At 37.2% G+C, this 20227-nt stretch overlaps 1 protein-coding gene across 2 annotated transcripts in view; it reads left to right on the forward strand.

Moving 5' to 3' along the window:
* LOC113091314 (teneurin-1-like) overlaps window positions 1-20227 on the forward strand; it is a 139527-nt gene that overhangs the window by 51879 nt on the left and 67421 nt on the right. For both annotated transcript variants that reach the window (XM_026256747.1, XM_026256748.1), the window contains exons 4-5: window positions 14258-14495; window positions 18727-18965. In XM_026256747.1, coding sequence (XP_026112532.1) covers window positions 14258-14495; window positions 18727-18965 — 477 coding nt within the window. The remainder of the gene's footprint in view (window positions 1-14257; window positions 14496-18726; window positions 18966-20227) is intronic.

Genomic DNA, 20227 nt, shown 5'->3' on the forward strand with positions numbered 1-20227 from the left:
GTGTTGACGACTGAGCGGTGATTGCAGTCAGGTACAAAGCACTGCACCATGTTGCTGACGTAATCATTAACCACTTTCACAGACGCACACAATATAAAGTACACGATGATAAATATACAAATCAATACACAATACCTATATAAAACACTATTTAGTTACACGATTAATACTGAAAGAACTGCTGTAACTGCACATTCACTATATAAAATTAAATTCACTGGAGGAAAAAGTTTGCGAGAGCGGCCGTCATCAGATTTGGAAGTCGCTCAAAAGGCTCGTTCGCGGTTTTGGCTTCAGTCGAATTCAGTGAGACGCGGTGGTTTATGGGATGAGTAGTTCCTGCGCTCGAAATGAAAATATGTACACAGTCTTGTACCTTTGACTTTTTTTGGATTTTCTCTTAATTTTTTCACTCGAAATTATATGTTATATGCTTATGAGTTCAGCCGTAGCTGGTTATCCTCACACATGCTCTAAAACTCTTTAGATACGGATTTCTCCAAAAGTCAATGGGAGAAATGAATGGGAAATTTACTTCCGGCACCAGAGCTCTCTCGGACTGTGGGCGGGACTGTGATGCTCTATAGTCTGCAGTGTGTTCAAGCACAGGCTTTTGGCCCTGATGTAGGCGACACGAGGCAACAACACAGTTGTCTTTGATGTCATTTTGGTGTGTCATGGTGCTTTAGCGTAATTTAAACCCCTCTGATTCACCACTGCATTCAAGAGCATAAGGCATGACTATAATTGGTTACAGTGTTTAACTGCAAAAAATCACTTAAATGAAACATTTTCAAATATCAAGAGTAGACTCAAATGGAATAGTGCACTTGACATTTTCATGAAAGTCTTAAGTATGACAGCCTAAATTGCATTCTTTTTTTGGATTAATTATCCAGTTCTTTGATTTAATGAAAGAAAAGTTTTGCCATCATTAAAGCTGCAAATCCTGTGATTTCAATGCATTTCAATGAGCAGCTATGTTATATACTTACCTCCCTATTGCTGGTTGTGCCATTTCGCTTCTGCTGCCTGTGAGTGTCCTCACTTGCTAAATCAAACATGTGGGAGTTGGATGTTATATACAGTATAGCACCATACAGTATAGGTCTAGTTAATCAAGTCCTTCCAATAGTTAAAATAAATCCAATCAAATGCACCCTGCTGCTTAGTGTATTGGAAAGTATAATTGTGTTATAATCTGGGATTTAAGATATTTATTGTCATTGAAAGAATCTTACCTTTAGACAACCTAAACATTTCATACTGATAAGTTTCAACTATTTAAGACACATAAATACAAAGTGCGGTGAAAATCATTTTTGGGGAATTATACACTCAGATTTGGGAAAGGCTAGCATGAGAGCCCAGTTCATCTCTACATTTGTGAATATTTGTTTTCCACAGCGTAATGCAGCTCTCCTGTGTAATGGGCTGTGTCAAATTTCCCTTCACAAAACTCTTGAAAGACAGAAGTTCATCATCTTTGATTCTCTCTCTTCATCCCTTTTCAAACGCACTTTCATTCCTTTTATTTTCACTGGTTTCCCTTAAGGACTTCACAGCATCTTTTTCTTTTTTCTATTTTGTAAACCTATTGCTTTTCACTCTTAAAATGATATTTCACACAAAAATAAAGACTCTGTCATAATTTACTTACCCTCATGTTGTCTCCTTGAAGAAGGGCAGTGGTTCTCAACCTTTTTTACTCAAATCTTATTTTAACCTGTGTGTACTTCTATTTTCTGTAATTTATACAATTAATACATTTCAGTATTCCATAAAACAAAACTCAGTTCTACACAGTATTTTAGAGCTCTATTTTAGTAAATATAGCAAATAAATAAACTAATCATGCTCCCTGTTTGAGAAGCTCTAACCAGTGAGAATATCCGATGAAAGTGGATGGGGACTAGAGCCTGCCACCAAAGACAAAAAGCACAACAAAAGCACCATAAAAGTATTCTATACTACAGTTTATTATATTTGCACTATATTTCTAGTTTTATGAAGCTGTATGAGAGCTTTGTGGGATGTACAGACTGAAATTTAATGTTAAGATTTTATTCACTTGTTCGACACACATGGTCATCATTCCCTTTCATTGTAAGGAAAATAGCAGTTTGCTCTAAAAAAAAATACACACACAAAAAAACCACCTATCCCAGTTTGAAAATGCCCAATAATTCAGATTTAATTTTGATTACATTTTAATTTTGCGTTATAGAGATGAGTGAAAGTCATACAGGTTCAAGAAGACATGAGAGTGAATAAATGGCCATAGTGCACTTCATTTTTGGGTGCACTATCCCTTTAAAGACACATCACTAGTGAGTCATTGTTTTAACATTCTAAAGTTGTCACTTTACCTATTCTGTCCATCTTTTCTCATTTTCTTCTTCCTTATCGGAACATTATCCCTTCTTCCTTTAGCCTTCACTTTTTGCTCCGTCTGTCACTGTACTTGGAAGGACATTTGATGGAGAAAATCTTCCCTTTCACAGAGAGAGAGACAGAACACGTGTTCCCATTGTTTTGATCACAGAAAACACGCGCAGTGTCTACTCCGTACAGCTGACACTTAAAGGAGGGAGAGAGAGGGAGAGGCACCATGGCCCAGATTTAACTCTGGATTCCTTCCATAGCAGATACTTGGCAAGGCGGTCCATTCTTGAACACACACACAGGCATACCCACACATGTGTGTGTGTTATGTCAGTCCAACTCCAGCAACTAGAGCTGAAGATCTTTGCCCGAACCCGATGGGACCTGTCGGGACCCGACGGGTTCGGTGGGGTTCGGGCTTAATTTCTATCATTTTACGCGGGCTCGGGCCGGGCTCGGGCTTGCGCTCCGGTTTGCGAGGTAAACGAGCAGTCATGTGATGTGTTTCGATTAGCGTGAGAAAGATGCGAAAATGAATGCTGAGCAGGTGTAACGGAGGCTTGCCTCTTGTGATTACGTTTTGGTTGCACCAGCAACTAAAGCAAACTCTGAGGTGTGGAGAAGTTTTGACCATGTCTATAATGAGAATAATGAGTGAATAATGACGCACCATCAGTGAGCGCAGGAGCGCGCTGAAGACATCTACAGTGGTTTCAATCATTTTCCTCCACAAAAACATTTAGACCAAGCCTAATCTCTGTGAGTAAAGGTTTTTCAAATGATAACTAAATATTCATCGAGTCTTAAATGCATAATGTTGACAGAGTATTTACGCTGATGTTGCCATTATTCTTTTATTAAATAAAGCAAATCCGGCGGAGCCTTTATCTTAATTTCGTTATTGCCAAATACCCATCTTAATTTAAAATTTATCTTAATTTTTTTTGTTTTTTTAAATAACTTGTTTTTATTGATGCGTTGGTCTATTTGTAGGTTAAATGAGCCTATGTCTAGAATGCTGAGATGTTACGATGTGACACAGGACTTATTTTATTTCTTTATTCCAACTTCCAAGTGGTCTAGTCTATGTTAGGTATGAGTAAATTATGTTAAAACATGAATAAATTACTCATTGTTGACAAAAGGCAAAAGAGCTGTGTGCGTGCGCACATTTGAATGTCGGGCTGTAAACGGGTTCGGGCTTTAAAAAACCTGTCAATCAAAATGTACTTGTCGGGCTCGGGTCCTGTCGGGCCTAACTTTTATGGCCCGATTACAGCTCTACCAGCAACACTTTCCTAAAGGCTTTTTCATCTTGTGCATTAATATCATCACACTGTGGTCTGGAGGATATTCAGCACGAAACATTAGCACATGTGGCCAGCGGGTGTTGTGAGGCATGTGACCGAGCATCTCCTAATGGAGCTATTATTCTAAATATCAGCATCATCACTGCTGCTTCTTCCCTATTTTTCCCTTTCTCACCATTTTTAATGATGCAACAGGAGATATCAAAGATGCATTAAACTGTCCACAGCACTGGAAAAAGAACCAGTGAGCATGATCACACTTCCTTGGTTTTAAATCACACTTGATTTAAATTTGCTGCTGAGCTTTGTGAGAGTTCAACTTCTGACCCAAAGTGCCTTATAAATAAACATGACTCGACATGACTTCAGGTCATTATTGGCAGTGAGTGTGTGCACACGCATGAGGAGGCTGTTAGTTACGTCGCACATTTCCATAGTAGGGATGTGCCGATACTTCCAGGATGTGACATGTTAAGTGTGTAACATGCTGCCAAGATTCATGCTAGAAGATTCATGTTTATGCTGTCAGTGTGGTAGACAATTCTAACACGCACACAACTGGCTCATCAAGAGTAAACTTATTACTGTTATTAAAATAAATATATAAATATCTTTTTTAAATTGGATTTCCATGTAACCCATGCACAACAGTAACTGTTTGTCTGCCCGTCTATGCTTTTTTCAAACTAATAAAGTTTATTTATTAAAAGCTATTGAAGTTTGAAGGAAACATTTCTAATTCCTTTCAAAAATGATGTTTTATCTATCCCTCGTTAGTCCAAAACATAAATACTGGGGCTGTCAGTCAATTACAGTGTTTAATTGATTTCATTTTCAGTTCCAAGAACACAGTTTAATTAAGCCTGTACTACAAAAGGCAGTGGTTCACTGATGGATTCATATTTCACATGTTGAGCTTTGATGATGTATAAATTCCACCATACAAAGAGGGACAATTACTTTACTTTTGTTCAATGTCCTGTCTGGGTTTCATTTATAAATTAATTACCCATAAAATGGTTCTCCATCATTTCCAGATTTACGGGTGCTCCACTGGGGACCTTTGTCTGTTTGCGCTCTCCTATCAGCTCCAATCAGCCCTGCAGGTCTTGATCAGTCTTTAGAAATCACACAGAACTGAATGAAACAGTTATAACGTCAAATTGAATAGATGTTAATGGTATTAAGAATAGTTTTAAATATATTTAACGAATCACATGCATTAACACGTTAACATTTACAGTCCTAATAAATATAGAATCTTTCTCCAAAAAGAAACCGCCAACAGTGCTCCATTCTTACAGTCTCCTACAATTATTTTGACTGCTTTTTCTTTTCCTAATCATATTACTCTCACTACAGCTTGGTTGCCAATGAGAAGCTGCTTTGTTGGATATTGTGATGGGCACATTGTGTGGGCTATCCAGCGAATCATTTTTCGAAAATAGATTTTATTTTATTTTTTCATAATTGATGCCAAATGCATGTTCTGATAACAGACAGCTGAGGGCACGTCCTCCTGTGGAACTTGCCTGCAGCACAAACGTGAACTGTTACTAGGGGAGAGAGGTGGCATCCCCCCGCCCCATGGGGACAGATGCCACGCATAAAACCTCTCAGGCACTTGGCAGGGCTCTATGTGCTACTCAACTGAAAAAACGAAGTATATGAATATTTAGCAACCGATGAGTAGAAGGAAGAAGAAATAGGAAAGGAGACTCAGAAAGCCCAGTATACCGCTGTCCCGAACATGCCAGACTTGAACACAACCACTCCCAGCATGCAACAGAAAGACAGCACAAGAGAGAGAGTCATTATATATTCATGTGTAAATCCTTTCCTGAGGCTTGTTAATCCTATTGTGTTAATTGATTGATGGTTTGATTAATTAATGTCAGGGGTAAGTATTTGGCCGATGTGTTATGTTAGAGAGAGAAAAGAAAAGACCTCACACAGTGTGTCAGGTATTTATTGTATGTATGTGTGTAATTTGGTTGTTTATTTATTTATTTAGTTTTTTATGTCAGCAGTGTTTAGATGAATGTTTATAGTATTCATACATGTGTATGTTTCTGTTTATATACACACACATCATATTTTCATACATTATCTATCTATCTATCTATCTATGTTTTTTCATTGATAATGGACATGTTAGTGAGACAGTTTTCATATTTTATTCCTTAATTGTTTTTTTCTGACAGTTGCACTTCATATCATACATTTTTATTAACTTATTACATTTATTGTTGTAATAATATTAACAAGATCACAATTTAATTAGTAAATAAAACTGCATTACACAGAGCGAGTTTATTTGTGTAGATTATGAGTGTGTGCAATAATAAATCATCATTTATTATCCATTATTTAGGGTTCTTTTTAAATGTACATTGGTGTGTGTGTGTGTGTGTGTAAAGACTGAAATATGGCAGGAAGGGGGTTGCACTTCACATCATAAATTAAGTGACTGTGAAAGGCCAAGTGCATTATTTAGCTCAAACTCCACAGCAATTAATAAGTTTTAACGCTCTCTGACATGACTTCTTTACCTTTGCCACTCTCTCTCTCCTGTTGGTTAATCATTAAGGACTGTCATAATTTCACCGTGTGTGTGTGTGTTTTGGCAGTGTTGTCGGAGAGGTGCTTTGAAGGTAATGTGAAAGGGAACAGTGTAGCTTGGGTTTTAAAGAGCTGATTTGAAGGATGGTGGTTGGATTTACTAAAAATATTCCTTTTTTTATTTTTATTTTTTCAACAACATGAGCTTAGAATCTTTGCCGGCGCTCAACAAGCTCAAGTGACTCATCCTCATAGCTTATGAACTTATTTGCATCGTAATGTTTTAAATATGCCAGACAGAATAAGACATAAACACACAAATTATTCACTTCTTGCTTTTATACAGTAACTCACCCAAAAGAAAGAAATCTTTACACACACTGGTTTCCATCAAAATCATTTTAGTCAGTCACTGAAGATGCAGATGTGCTTTCCAGAGTAATTACAAAGCGATTTCCTGTTATTTCCTTTTTCTTTAAAAGTACATTTTTTGCCACTTTACTTGATGTGTTCCTTTTAAACCATTAAAGGTCATTATTGTCAAAGGGGAAATCACACAAAATAACCAGACCAGCGCTTTCACTCAAACTATATCATCTGTCAATTTTAGTAAAAAAAAAAGTGAGTACAAAGGTTATTTGACAAACCATGATTGTGTAATTCTCTCCCGAGGTTCAGAAAAACTCCTCCATGCACATTCGCATGCAAGCGTGGGTGCGTGTATGTCAGCGCCCGTCCCATCTCTATTAGAGCGGGGTCTTTATAATGCATGTCATTTTCCTGTCACCTCATTAAATGTCCTGTCATTAAAGTGTGTCACTTTATCTGCCATTACGCCACACACACACAAGCAAAGATTTCTCCCAGAACTCCTCCAGGTCACCCTGCTGTAGGATGTCATTGTGATAAGGTGTTTTGACACTGCACCTGATGCATATGTATGTCGCACAACTGACAGCTCAGACTCGGTAACCACCGTTGGCTTTGTTTCCTAGTGAATACACTTGCAACTTAATCACTCACACTGAGATTTTTTTGAGGTCACGTTTGCGAGTCGCCAACAAGGAGCTGTTTTATAAGCACCATGAAATAAACAATGTCTGGGATGAGCTAAGGTAACCCAGAAAAATATGTTACCTCAGTAACAAGATGTAGGTCAGCGGGGTAACTGTGCATATGTTATGAATCGGGCTACCATGCGCAACAAGTGAGGGCATCTTTGCTATCTATGTTCACATCTGTTAGGCTTTCTCAAAGGATGTCACAAGAGAGAGAGAGGAATTAATCACCCCATCCATTCTGCCCCTTTGTCCATCCTCTCTCGCTCTCTCTCTCTCTCTCTCACACACACACACACACACACATACTCAACATTCTGTCCTTCAGATTGGGGGGGCGTCACCTGCCCTGAAGCATTATGGGAGACTCTTGGGGTTGGGGGGTGTGGAGGAGGTTGAAATGGTTTGTTTGGAATACTTAATATGACTGAAACACACACACACACACACACACACACAAACACACACTTTCTTTCAAGCAGATTTGTAAATAGCTTGCGAATTGATCTGTGTGTTCCCACATACATTTTTCATCTCTCATTTTTCATCCCTGTGGGTGTTTGTGTCTTTCCACATGTGCATGTGTGTTTGTGTTTGATTGATGCCTCCCGAGGTGGGTGAGTTAGTCATGCAACTAATTAATGGATTAGCTTGTGAATTGAAGGCTGGACTGGTGTATACCACACACGTGCACATATACATAGATGAGATAAATGGCGTTAAAGAATGCTGAATTTAATGAGAGAGGAAGGGTTGGAGAAGGAAGACATAGGGTGGCGGGTATAACAAGCTCTTGGACCATCAAGATTTCTTTTCCAGAGACATTTAGAGTTCTACATATGGCAGGGAAGCGAATAACTGGCAGAAGATTTACTGTATGCGCTGTGTGCGCATGTGTGTATGCGCGCGTGTGATAAAGTCTGTTGTAAATAGACTGTGTCGTATCTGATAAGCTCAATGAATAGAGCACTATAAAACAGAGCAATGAATCTATCCAGAAATTTATAGACATGCGTGCACACACAAACACACACATACATATTTTCCCTCTTTCATTCTTTTTTTTTTTAGTTTATTTACTCTCTTGAGCTCAGGACCGTTTTTCAGTGAGGGATCTGCCTATAATTGGAGCAGAAATGTTTTTTGGACAAACAAGGACAAACAACTGCAACAGTAAGGGAAGGAAAAAATGGATGGATAGACAGATACAAGGTGTGAAAATAAAGCACAGGGCTGATGTAGATAAAATAGGAGAGATGTCCAGTTGTAAAGTTTTATTGTGGGAGAGTTTGGACGGCAAAGGTCCCTCCAGGGGCCTCCTGCTCCAGCGGCCGGTTGTTAGACTGCATAAAAACAGATGTGACTTAAGCATAAAAGAAGAGCAGCTGAGCGAGAATGATGCAGCAGGCATGTGGGTAGTTGATATATCAGCACGTATAAAACCAAGGTAGACCTTATCTCCGAGGTACCATGGTGGCAGTGGGAGAGCATCCATAAGGTTTCACGGCAGAAGTCATGGCGGTAAAGGTAGAGTCAAAGACTATCACAGAGGGATCAGCGAATGATTCACAGCAGCAGCAGATGTGGTGCCGAAACCCATCGCAGACACCCTGCACTGGGATTCACAGCAGATGTTTCTTTGTTTAGCAGTTTTCCACGAGTTGTTAATATGCCAGACCCTCAAGTGTGAAATTTAGATTTTTTTGTGGTGTGCGCAGATCAGTGGTGTCAATCAATCCGAAAATAATTAAATACAAAACAATCATTGCAAGTACGTTTACATTTAATTACAAAAATTCCCCCACAAGGTGCTATATTTGCAGGGTGTGGTATGTATTTGTATGTGTGTGTTTTATGATGTGTGAACAAGACCAGCTGGTAAGGGTAAACAAAGATAAAAGCTCAGTTAAAGCCAGCGGTGCGCCCTTGAAATGTGTCCCTGTTGAGCCTGACTGAGAGGAAGAGAGAGAATTGAATGTTACACTTCATGAAATAAAGTAATAAAGAAAATAAATCATCTACTTGTTTTTTTTTTTTTTACAATTCTGTTTTTTGACTTTTGAAATAATAGTAACTAATGATAAAAATCTGTTAATTTACTTCAGTGTCATTAAAATTTTAAATAAACTCTTAAATAAACAGCAGGGCTGGTTGCATTTCTCTATTCAGTCACTTACAAAATGTTCTGTTAGTCACACAATGCAGTAGAATGCAGGCAGACATTATGCAAACGTGTTACTTTGTGACGTAGAGCCATAACAGACTAAGATTCAAATTCCTGACGACTTGTTTATGCGATCACTAGCCGCCACTTTTTTTGACAATAACTTTATTTATCGTGCACTGTAGCAGTGGTGTGTGTTCACTTCTCACTGCTGGGTGTGTGCACTTGGATGGTTTAAATGCAGAGCACCAATTCTGAGTATGGGCTACTATACGACTTTCACTTCATTAAGTTACTGCTTGATTTTTACCATACATTTCTGCCATATGTACATCAGCTTGAGATAGTCACTAGTGATAAGCTATTGCTAAATATAATGTAGAAACATAAACATTGTGAAAAGCGGTATACAAATTTGAATTGAATGTCAAAATCTTGACCCCATGAATAGTTATTGTATACTATCTGCAAGATTTTTGCATTGTAGTTTTATAGTATACAAATATATATATATATATATATATATATATATATATATATATATATATATATATATATATTTATTTATTTGAAACTCTGATTTAAAAGCCTGTTGTTATGATAAGTTATGATGAAAAAAATGCAGAATTTATATGTGAAAGTCTAGTAACAGATTATGAAAAAATATATGGCAGAGTCTTGGGATTAAGCCATCGATTCAAGTTTTAAATGGGGGTATAATTTCAAGCACACAATCCGTCTTGTGGCGTGTAAAGTGAAACGAGGGATGTTTGTCAGAATTTGCCTCTGATCTATCGAACATGTGTCATAATAAGGTGTCCTCTCTGACAGATGAAGATTTGAGGATGTGAGGGTGGTGGAGGGTGTCATGTATCTGAGGAGACGGCTGTGGGGTCGAGATGGAACTGTGAATTTCCATAAGTGAAACAGATTGATTTTCTTAAAGTCATTTTGTAGTAAGAGGGATATTTAATAACAGTTTTATGGCTATAAGGTTTCCACCGTCTCTCTCATGCACACACACATTACCTCGCATTATTTTTTGATAACTTGATCCTCTCTTGGTTTTTGTATCGGTTCGGAGAGAGCATTGCATAATAAGAGCTAGAGAGGAAGGATTAGATAGTTCCAGAGAAAGGTGCAGAGCGCTTATAGGGCGAGGATGAATTATATAGCTCTGTATTCAGGTGTCTTCAGTGCAATCAGTGTCATACACACGTTTAAATAAGTGTGTGTATGTTTGCCACTTTCAGTCAAAGGTTTCTGCACTGGATTATGAGGGCCAAGCTCTGTTGCCATGGAGACAGCCAGGTTAATGGTCCTTTGCTGTGTGCGTTCATGAGTGCGTGTCTGTTTGATTTTATGTATTAGTGCTTATGTGTGTTAGTCCAACGTGAACGCTGGGTTTTCTATGTTTATGTCTGTTTTTATGTTAGCAGCAGTTTTACCGTTGCTCTGTTCGTGACACTGCATCTCAAAAAGACAGGGTTGAAGAAACAATTGTGACACTGACACCCACCTAGCGACACACACACACACACACACACACACACACACAACACACAAAACTTCACATTAACTCTGCACCTCGGCAAGACTGATCATAGTGTTGTCTCATTATTGTAACGTTCATTATGTATGTGTGTATGATTGGGCAGTCTTTTATTTTGTCATTAGGAATGCTATATATATATATATTTTTTTTATGCATTAAAAAAAAGATCTGTAGTTGATGTTAAAAGCTCTTTTCATAGAAATCGGATGTGTTTCTTTCAGTAGTATGTGTCGGATGGACTATCATACGCTAGCTCTGTGTGGATGTAATAATAGCTGTGCCAGCTGTATGCTTTCATGCATAAAAGTGAGCAGTTTAAGTGAATTATTTTGGGGGGGGGGGGGTATGGGTTTACTTAATCTTGACTAACGATAGTCTGAAATGCATAATGGATAAATAATCAGCCATAGGGGTTAATTTTCATATTCTGTCTTAATTCCATTTGGTTCTGATCTACTTTTAAAGTATTACTCCTTTTTTATTCTCAGGACTACAGATGATCACAGTATGTGTATTATTATTCATACAAAAATGCTGTAGGCCTTTTCAAAAGCTGTTTCAGACTATGTGCACAAACCCTTTGATTTTTCTTGTTTAATAGCCAATGGGATGATAAACTGGTTATAACTGAAGCTGCATTGTTGTTGTTCCATGGAATATCTAACCAGCATTCTTTTTTATTATGAAGTTTGTCTTATTTTCATTTAAACTGTATATTTTTTTTCTAAATTAATAGCCACACAACTTCCATACTCTGTTATGATTTCTACATTCTCTTGTCGCATATAAAATTATTGAAATAACCTTTTGTGTAATAAAAATAATGTCTATATGTCTAGAATGTCCAGAGATAGACAGATGGGTAGACAGAACATAGATAGCTGTGTGTATTTGTGCGTGCTGGTGTATAAGAAGGAAATGTCTCTGTGTTTATTCGCCGCTGGATCGATGAAGGATGGTGCTTTGATTACATTATCTTCAGAGGTCTATTCCCATTCAAACCAATGTGCATTTACACTGTCTATAACATCATACATTCTCATAGATCAGAGACTTAATTTAATCAACAAATCCAATCTAAATCAATGCTGTTCGCTCTCAACTCCACAGCCAAGTGAAATACAGTGCACAGTTCTAAGTGCATTAGATAATGGAGAAGTGATTTCAGGAAGAGAGAGGTGTTTGCTGGGTGATCTTAAATCAAGTGCACAGTTTTGGGAGGTTTGTGTGTGTGTGTGTGTGTGTGTGGATTCCCAAAGTTCTACCACCATGCTTCTTGCGGCTTTTGCCCACAATCACATCAGCTCTGTGGCTTTGCATTAGAAAGTGCAAAATAGTTTATAAAGAGTGTTAATTTGAGTGGATTTTATATAGTTTCTGAGGTGATGGAGGGAGTAAAAGACCTCTTATGTAATGTAATCCCAGAGCTTGAAGAGTGAAGTTTCCTAATTGAATTTATTTTGGCTGCTCTCTTTGTGTCTGGGTCCATTCATTCAGATTGAAATTTAGAGCTTTGTGTAGACATGTGTGTGTTTTATGTGCATCTTTGCCAAATCTCCAAATAGAAAGTGTTCTTCTCAGATTAGGAAGTAATTTTGGTTCTCAGAAGAAATTGGGTGAAAGGCATGAAGTGAAGGGACAAAAAGGGAAGGGAAAAAAATAACAAAGAGAGAATCTCTAGCTCACTAAAACAGATAGATAAAGTCAAGTTAAGTCAAGTCACCTTTATTTATATAGCGCTTTAAACAAAATACATTGCGTCAAATCACCTGAACAACATTCATTAGGAAAACAGTGTGTCAAACAGTGTGTCAATAATGCAAAATGACAGTTAATAAACCCACTGAGAGCCAAATGGAATTAGAAGGGAAGGAACAGACGCTTTTGTACGTGTGTGTGTGTGTGAGTATATCCTTTTTTTCCAGCAGGGTTAGTTCAGCAGAAGGTATAAGACCCTAAGCTTCATTTTAAATGAAAGGGAAGATAAAATGATGGGAAAACGCAGCATGTGTCCAGGTGCTGCAACATCAGATGGGGTTTCTCCGTGGTGTCAGATGCAGACACTTGTGGACGCTTGTTCTGATGCTTTTATGGACCATTCAGCTTGTTGTAATTCAAGCTTTAAGCTTAAGTATCGAAGTAGAATGTGTTGTTTTGCAAAGATAATAAGACCACTGAAAGAAAAAAGTTTAAGTAACAACACTTGAAGCCTATGCGAATTATGCGGTTTCAAGATAATTGTTATAAAGATAAGCTATATAAATAATTACATATTTAATGTCTGAATTCTTTATATATAGTAATATATTTGTCTTAATATGCTTATAATGTTGTAATGTAGTTCTTGGGGTATATACTGTGTATAATGTAGTACTTGCATCTTTCAGCAAATATTAGTAATAAATTCTACTTTCGATAACGCTTTTCTCAGGTTATGTTTCCCATGAATAAAAGAAAAGTATTTGCTTTAGTAATTTTAATCATATTTAGTTGTAGGCTTCAATTGTTGAGCTCAACAAATGTGCCCAGTGGGCTAATGTTTGTTTACAAACTTGAGTCTTTATGTGTTTTAGAAAGGATGATAAAACTTCCTTAGTATGACAATTTTATGGAATGATCAAAGAATTAATTGATTATCAATTTAACACATTAGGTAAAACTTTGATTTTGTATGATTTTTATTGTTGGATAGACGAGTGGTGGGACAGGCCAAAATCACAGGTTTCACAATCACAAAACTAATTTCATTTCAAGCTTTGATAATCTTTAGTCAGTCTTTTTGTTAGATAATAGTTTATATAGCATATTTAAGAAAAAGTAAAGGAAAAAGATGCCAATTTGTACCCTGTTCGTAGCCATTTTCAGTATCTATTTGTGGATTCATATTAAAAGAGTTTAATGCAGTACAATGCACATGATAACACATTCAATAACTCAGGAAATTGGATGCTGATTATGTGTTTTAATGCATTATACTTTTATATACATTATAAATGAGGCCATACAAATGATTACAAGCTGTAGGGCATTAAAATGCATAAAGAATAGCTGCAAAGTGAAGTGTTACTAAAGGTTTTTTGAGTTTGACAAGAAAATAGAGTCTGTACAAGAAACGGGAGAAGGATTTTTAAAAGGATCCATTTCTCTCTCAGGAAATGGACACTTCAAAGACTAACATTAAATATTATAATTAAATCTCTTTTTCATTTCTTTTCTTATCAAGATCTGCCTTCCAGCCCTGTGGCTCAGTTCACCTTTCGACCACTGCCCCCTCCGCCTCCCCCGCCCCACGCTTGCACCTGCGCCCGTCCAGCACCGGCCCCCCTTCCAGAGCTGGTGCAGAGGAGCACGCTTCCCGCTCGATGCCAGCCACTGGACTCCGGGAACAAGGCTGGACAGGATGACAACGGGCAGACGCACAATACCTGGGCACTGAACAGCAACATACCACTAGAGACAAGGTGAAAATACAAACACGTACATTTGTTTTTCTATAGAAGTGGGGTCGATTCGACTGAGGTAATGATTTTTTCTTTTTTTTACGTGTAAGTCCCTTAAAACTATATAACCTTCCTAAATTTACATTTAGTGTTTTTTGAGGCCATTATCCTCAGTTCTTCATTGAAATCTAAATTTGGCCCTTAACAGACTTAAGTTAGGAAAGTTTCCAAAGAAACCCCAAACTGATTTTTAAAGTTAAGCGTGATGATAAAATATACACAGGAATGACTAATTCTTCAAGACAAAGAGAACGTGCATGAGTTGAGTATGTGTTTGTCTGTGAACGACAGATGGAGAGATATTATGATGATGATGGTGATGATGATGATGAAGATGAAGATTGAGGGTTGATCTACTCTTCTGAAAGAGAGAAATGGGAGAGTAAATAAATGATGAAGGATAGACGTGTCTGCTTTGAGGGAGGAAATGAAGCTGTCTTGCTGGGTTGATTGTCTTACATGCACACAAACCCCAAAGATATTGATGAAAATGAAAGCTGTGTGCGCGTGCATACATATGAGCGTGTGAATGTCGGCTTTTCTAGATTTCCAGCAAGGTGAATTTGGCAGTAGCGGTCAAACTTATTTTGATTGAGAAGTTGAGCAAACAAGCGTAGCTGTGTCACATATCCGCTCTGATGCTGACAGCTGTTATGTACCTGGAGAGATGTTTATTGTTTTATGAAGATTTGCCGTGTTGGTCAAGCATGTAGTTTTCTTTGTCATATTGTGATTTAATAAAGCCACCATTATCCAAATCCCTAACAATAACTATTAACAGATTTCAAGTGCTCTGAACTACACTAAGCACTGCAGCACCTTTTCAAAACTCACCGCAAGCAGCAGGCAGCAATGACATGTTTATGCTTGCAGCTATTAGAGGAATGCTGGGTAACTTAACCCTTATGTATTTTTCCAGCAGCTCCAGTCCTGTTTTTCAAACATCACTTAATGCTGTTGAAAGGAGAATGAAGCGTCTGAATGAAGCCAGCAGTAGGAGTGTAGAAATGTAACCTTACACTTTGAGTTGACATGGCCACACACTTTGGATTGAAGCAGGGCATGGAGTGGATGTCACCCATTCAGATGTTTCCTTTGAGATTTTGGGGGTTAAGGAAAAGCAGATTTACCAATTTTGTAGAGTGGTTCGAAAAATCCTGCCAACTGAATGGAAAGTCCTCAGGTTAAAGGGTTTTCTGAGAGATCCGGCTCTTGGCGAGCGCTGGATGACATTGGCGGTGAATCGAGAACGTGTCATCGTCATGGTGATGTCTATACCTGCCGACATGTTACTCTCTCCCAAATGAACATTCTCAGGTAAATCTGGATCAATAGACCAACATTAACACACAGAGATAAATCACTCCCATCAGCAAATTATTATTCCAACCACTGGCTGATTCAGTCACCACACACTCTATATGTTCTGTGTACTGTATATAGTATACATTACGGTACACTATATAGTGAATGATATCAAATTTTTTAGCATCATTCCCATGCAAATGTGCCCAGTTGATTTTTAAATGGAACATCCCAAAAAGTTGTCCAATTATTGTACCTAAATTTCTAATGTAGTAAAAAATTATTGTTGTGTATGACTTACACCTACAACTGTACTCAAATTTGTTTTTGATGTGCATGACCTTTGATATTTTTCACATAAACATATATATTGATGATGTTTGTATAAATATATTTAATAATATATAATATACAGTATATTAAAATATTAAATAATTAAATGTTTTCAAATATAATATAAAAAAATCTATATTCAAATATTTATGTTTATCAAGTCAAGTTGAGGCTTGCAGACAGTGGAAATGTGTGGTGATCACTGGCTGGCGTAAAACATTTTTTTGTCTTTTCGTGCATAAGCCACCGAGAGACTACCATGTTATTTCAGTCTGAGATTTTTTGTCAGTTTTACAGTTTTCTGTGCATATGTCATGTTTCATAGTTTTTTAAAAGTGGTTTAAAAACAAGCCCCACGCTGGCCATGTAAATTCAAGGCTCTGAGATTTCAGTGAGAAAAGCAGCCAGTGCAAATCTGATCTCTATAACTGTGATCCTCCGCTTTCACACCTGCTCTTTTCTTTCACTCTCTTCTCTTTGTTTTCTGAGTGTTAATTGTTACTTATTTATTCTACAGTAAATAAAGACAGGATTAGTTCTGCATGTCTAAGTGTGAAATTAACTTTCTCTTTTTAATGGCTGAGGTAAACTGTAATTTTTCTCTCAGTCTCAAGCCTCATTTTACCATTGCATGCTCATTTAAACGCTCCTTTCAGGGTTTTGTACGGCATCCCTGTAAGACAATATAAACAAATAACCAGAACTTGCTTGTGTGGTTCTGGGTGTATTGTGTATGGAATCGACTCGTCTTTAGTACTTGACATGTATTTAACCCTGAAACAGTATCTGCACTTTGCGTTTTTTTCTTTACATTTCGACATTTGTATTCTGTAGCTGACTGCTTTGGTTATTTAGTCGCTTTGGCTGAAAATATATTTTATCACTGTAAATTTAATGTATTCATTTCATGAAATTAATTAGATAAAAATAATGTTTACTTTTTTTTTACAGACTGGACACTGACAGGTTGGATTTTGCTAAACAAATAGATATGGGGAACATACAGACAATATATTGACATATAATGGCACTTCTTGCAATGCCACAACAATATTTTTCATTAGGATATATCTAATAAATTGTAATAGATCTAATTAATTATCCAATCTGCACATAATGTATTCAGTTTGATTAAAACTGTTCATCTGCTATCAGCCATAATTGTACTTTTATATAAAGTGCTTTTGTGAGTCTCCGTTTGCGAGCAGGGTTTTGCTAACTTTGTAGGGCCCAAATGTACCCGGAAATATAGTAAAACCTGAAACGACCTATTTTGTGGGGACCTTTGGGAACACACGACAGGGAAAACAACCCCATAAATGGGCTAAACAATGTTTCTGTAAAAATTGAAAAATGCCAGAAGCTGTGTGTTGGGGGTACGGTTTTGTTTTGGGTGTACTAATTAGTTTAATTTAAAGAACAACAGACGTGTGTGTGTCTGTGTGTGTGTGTTCAGTCTTTCACCGTAATCTTCAATCCATATCGATGTCATCATGCCTTTTTTTTTAGTCTCATCAGCATATGAACTTGTTAAATGTGTTTAGACTGATCTGTTTTTCAATGATTTTGTTCCTTTTTATTGATTGACCCTTTGTGTCTTTAGAAGAGTTGCACACATTTACCCTGGTCCAGTTTTAGCTGATGTTGCAAAGAGATCAATTTGAATCAGTTGAGAATCATGTGTATCTTGGGAATTTGAAGATGTCTTCTGTTGCCTTTGGGCTTTTAACCTAAAAGCTGTAACCAATTTCCCCATGGCTATCTGTCAATCTGTCTGTCATCGTGATGACACGACTAAACGGCCATGTTTCTGCGCCCGTGTGCCTCACAGACGAACCGGTCTAGCTGCATGTCGGAATAAAAAAAGAGAACTTTTGATCTTAAAATTAAAAAATAACTACAAGGGCTTTAAGAACTCTGGGAACTAACATGACATGAAGCAGTGGCAGCAGTCCTGCATCTAAAACTTCTTCAAGCTACTTTTTTGTATAATTCTTATGAAATTCTTATGTGTGCAGTTTTTATGATCACATATTATTTAAGAGACTAAGAAGTACACCTAAAATTTTGCCCATATACATTTAGGTATATTTCAATCTTAAATCTTAACATTAAAAAGTTGTTGTTTTATTACTATTATTATTAATTCTGTTTTTATTTAGTAACTGCCCTTCCATTGTAACATTACTTAGTGCATGACAACACCTCTGAGTAAATTGTTTTTAAGCAGGCACCCTTTAATTACTCTAAGAATGGACTCCTCTGTGTAATTAATATCATAATTAATCTAAAGGATGTTATCTAATAATGGCTCATTAATCTCTTGTGCTAAATATCTGTAATTAAATGCACGTGAGTGCAAATGACTCCAATTAGTAAACGAAGCAAGTCAGAGTGATCAGACACTCCGATTGCACCTCTCTCTTCTTTTCTCACCATCTTGCTCTCTCTATCTCTCTTTGACTCCGTCTTCCAGGTGTAATTTTAGATATTCATAAAGAAATTGATTGACGGATCAAATAGCACATAACACATTGATTTCTTTTCTTTACAGGCACTTCTTGTTCAAGCATAGTTCAGGTTCATCTGCCATCTTCAATGCGGCCAATCAGAATTACCCTCTGACGTCCAGCACGGTGTATTCGCCGCCTCCAAGGCCTCTACCCAGAACCACCCTCTCCAGACCGCTCTTCTCATTCAGCAAACCCTACCGCTGCTGTAACTGGAAATGTACGGCTTTGAGCGCCAGCGCAATTACGCTGACTCTCGCTCTTCTGCTGACGTACATCATCGGTGAGTGTCATATCTCTCCGCCTCAATGTCTCTCTCTCTTTCTCTCCCTCTCTCTGTCCATGGCTGCTGTCATGCTGGTCGGGGTCATATAGAATTAGGAGAACTCACACTGTGAAAAACTCTATTAGAGAGATGAATATTTATGAACGAGGGATTAGGGAGAATGAGAAATGAAAGAGTAAATATCCCACAAGGCCATTCAGAGGTTAATGGTGTTAAAGTTTTGTTTAGCCAAGTCACCGTATGCGTGTGTGAAAGAGAGAGAGGTGCTTTTGCACCTTTAGTGTACTGACTTCATTTTGTCTGGCTTTCACCCGCTAACAGGCATTTCTCTTGAAAATCTCAGTAAAACATGATGTGTGTTTTACAGAAAAACATTAGGGTAAAAGGTTTCATCCATTAACGCTTGAAAGACTGCAGTTAATAAAGTCTCTGGTCAGAAGTTCACACGGAAGCCTCTTAAACAGTAATCGTGTCTGGGAGTGTATTTCTCGCTAATGAAACGAGGACATCTGCGATTCCCAAACACTTTATAATGATTTCTTGTGAATCTGACATTTGTGATGTTAACTTCTGTCGTGCATTGTGTATATCTGTTCCATTTGGAATTATAGCTTTCCACAGAACAACTCATATTTTTTGTTTCTTTGTTTTTTAATATACAATAACAAAGCACAAATGGAATTATTATTATTATCATCAATGCTGAAAACAGTTGTACTGCCTAATGTTTTTGTGAAAACCATGATATTTCTTTTTAGGATTTCTTGATAAATTTGAAGAAAAAAAAAACATTTATTTGAATTTAGAAATATTTTGTTGCATTATAACTGCTTTACTGTGCCTTCTTATTAGTTTAATGCATCCTTGTTGAAAAAAGTATAAATTTCTTAAAAACAAAATTTAAATGGTATATTATTATTATTATTATTATTATTATTATTAACAGTTGACTATTGAACATACAAGTAAATGTGGGTTTGCCTACATTCTGCAAATGATGTTAATTTTATTTTATTGTAAATTATTTTTTATTATTATTATTAGGGCTGCACGTTCTCAAGTTTTTCATTAACCGTTAACCGAGGCCCTTAGCGGTTATTACTCGGTTAACCATAGTGTGCCATAGTAACCATAACCATAGTAATTTCCGGACATTGGCCGAAAAAAAAAAAGGAATGTCCGACAAAATTTAATCTCTCCGGTCAAATTGTCCTATTAAAACTGCCTAATAATGCCGCCCATTAACACAATCTGAATTT

The sequence above is a fragment of the Carassius auratus genome, unplaced genomic scaffold (assembly GCF_003368295.1).
Source record: "Carassius auratus strain Wakin unplaced genomic scaffold, ASM336829v1 scaf_tig00214183_4049273_7079891, whole genome shotgun sequence".
Classification (NCBI taxonomy): domain Eukaryota; kingdom Metazoa; phylum Chordata; class Actinopteri; order Cypriniformes; family Cyprinidae; genus Carassius; species Carassius auratus.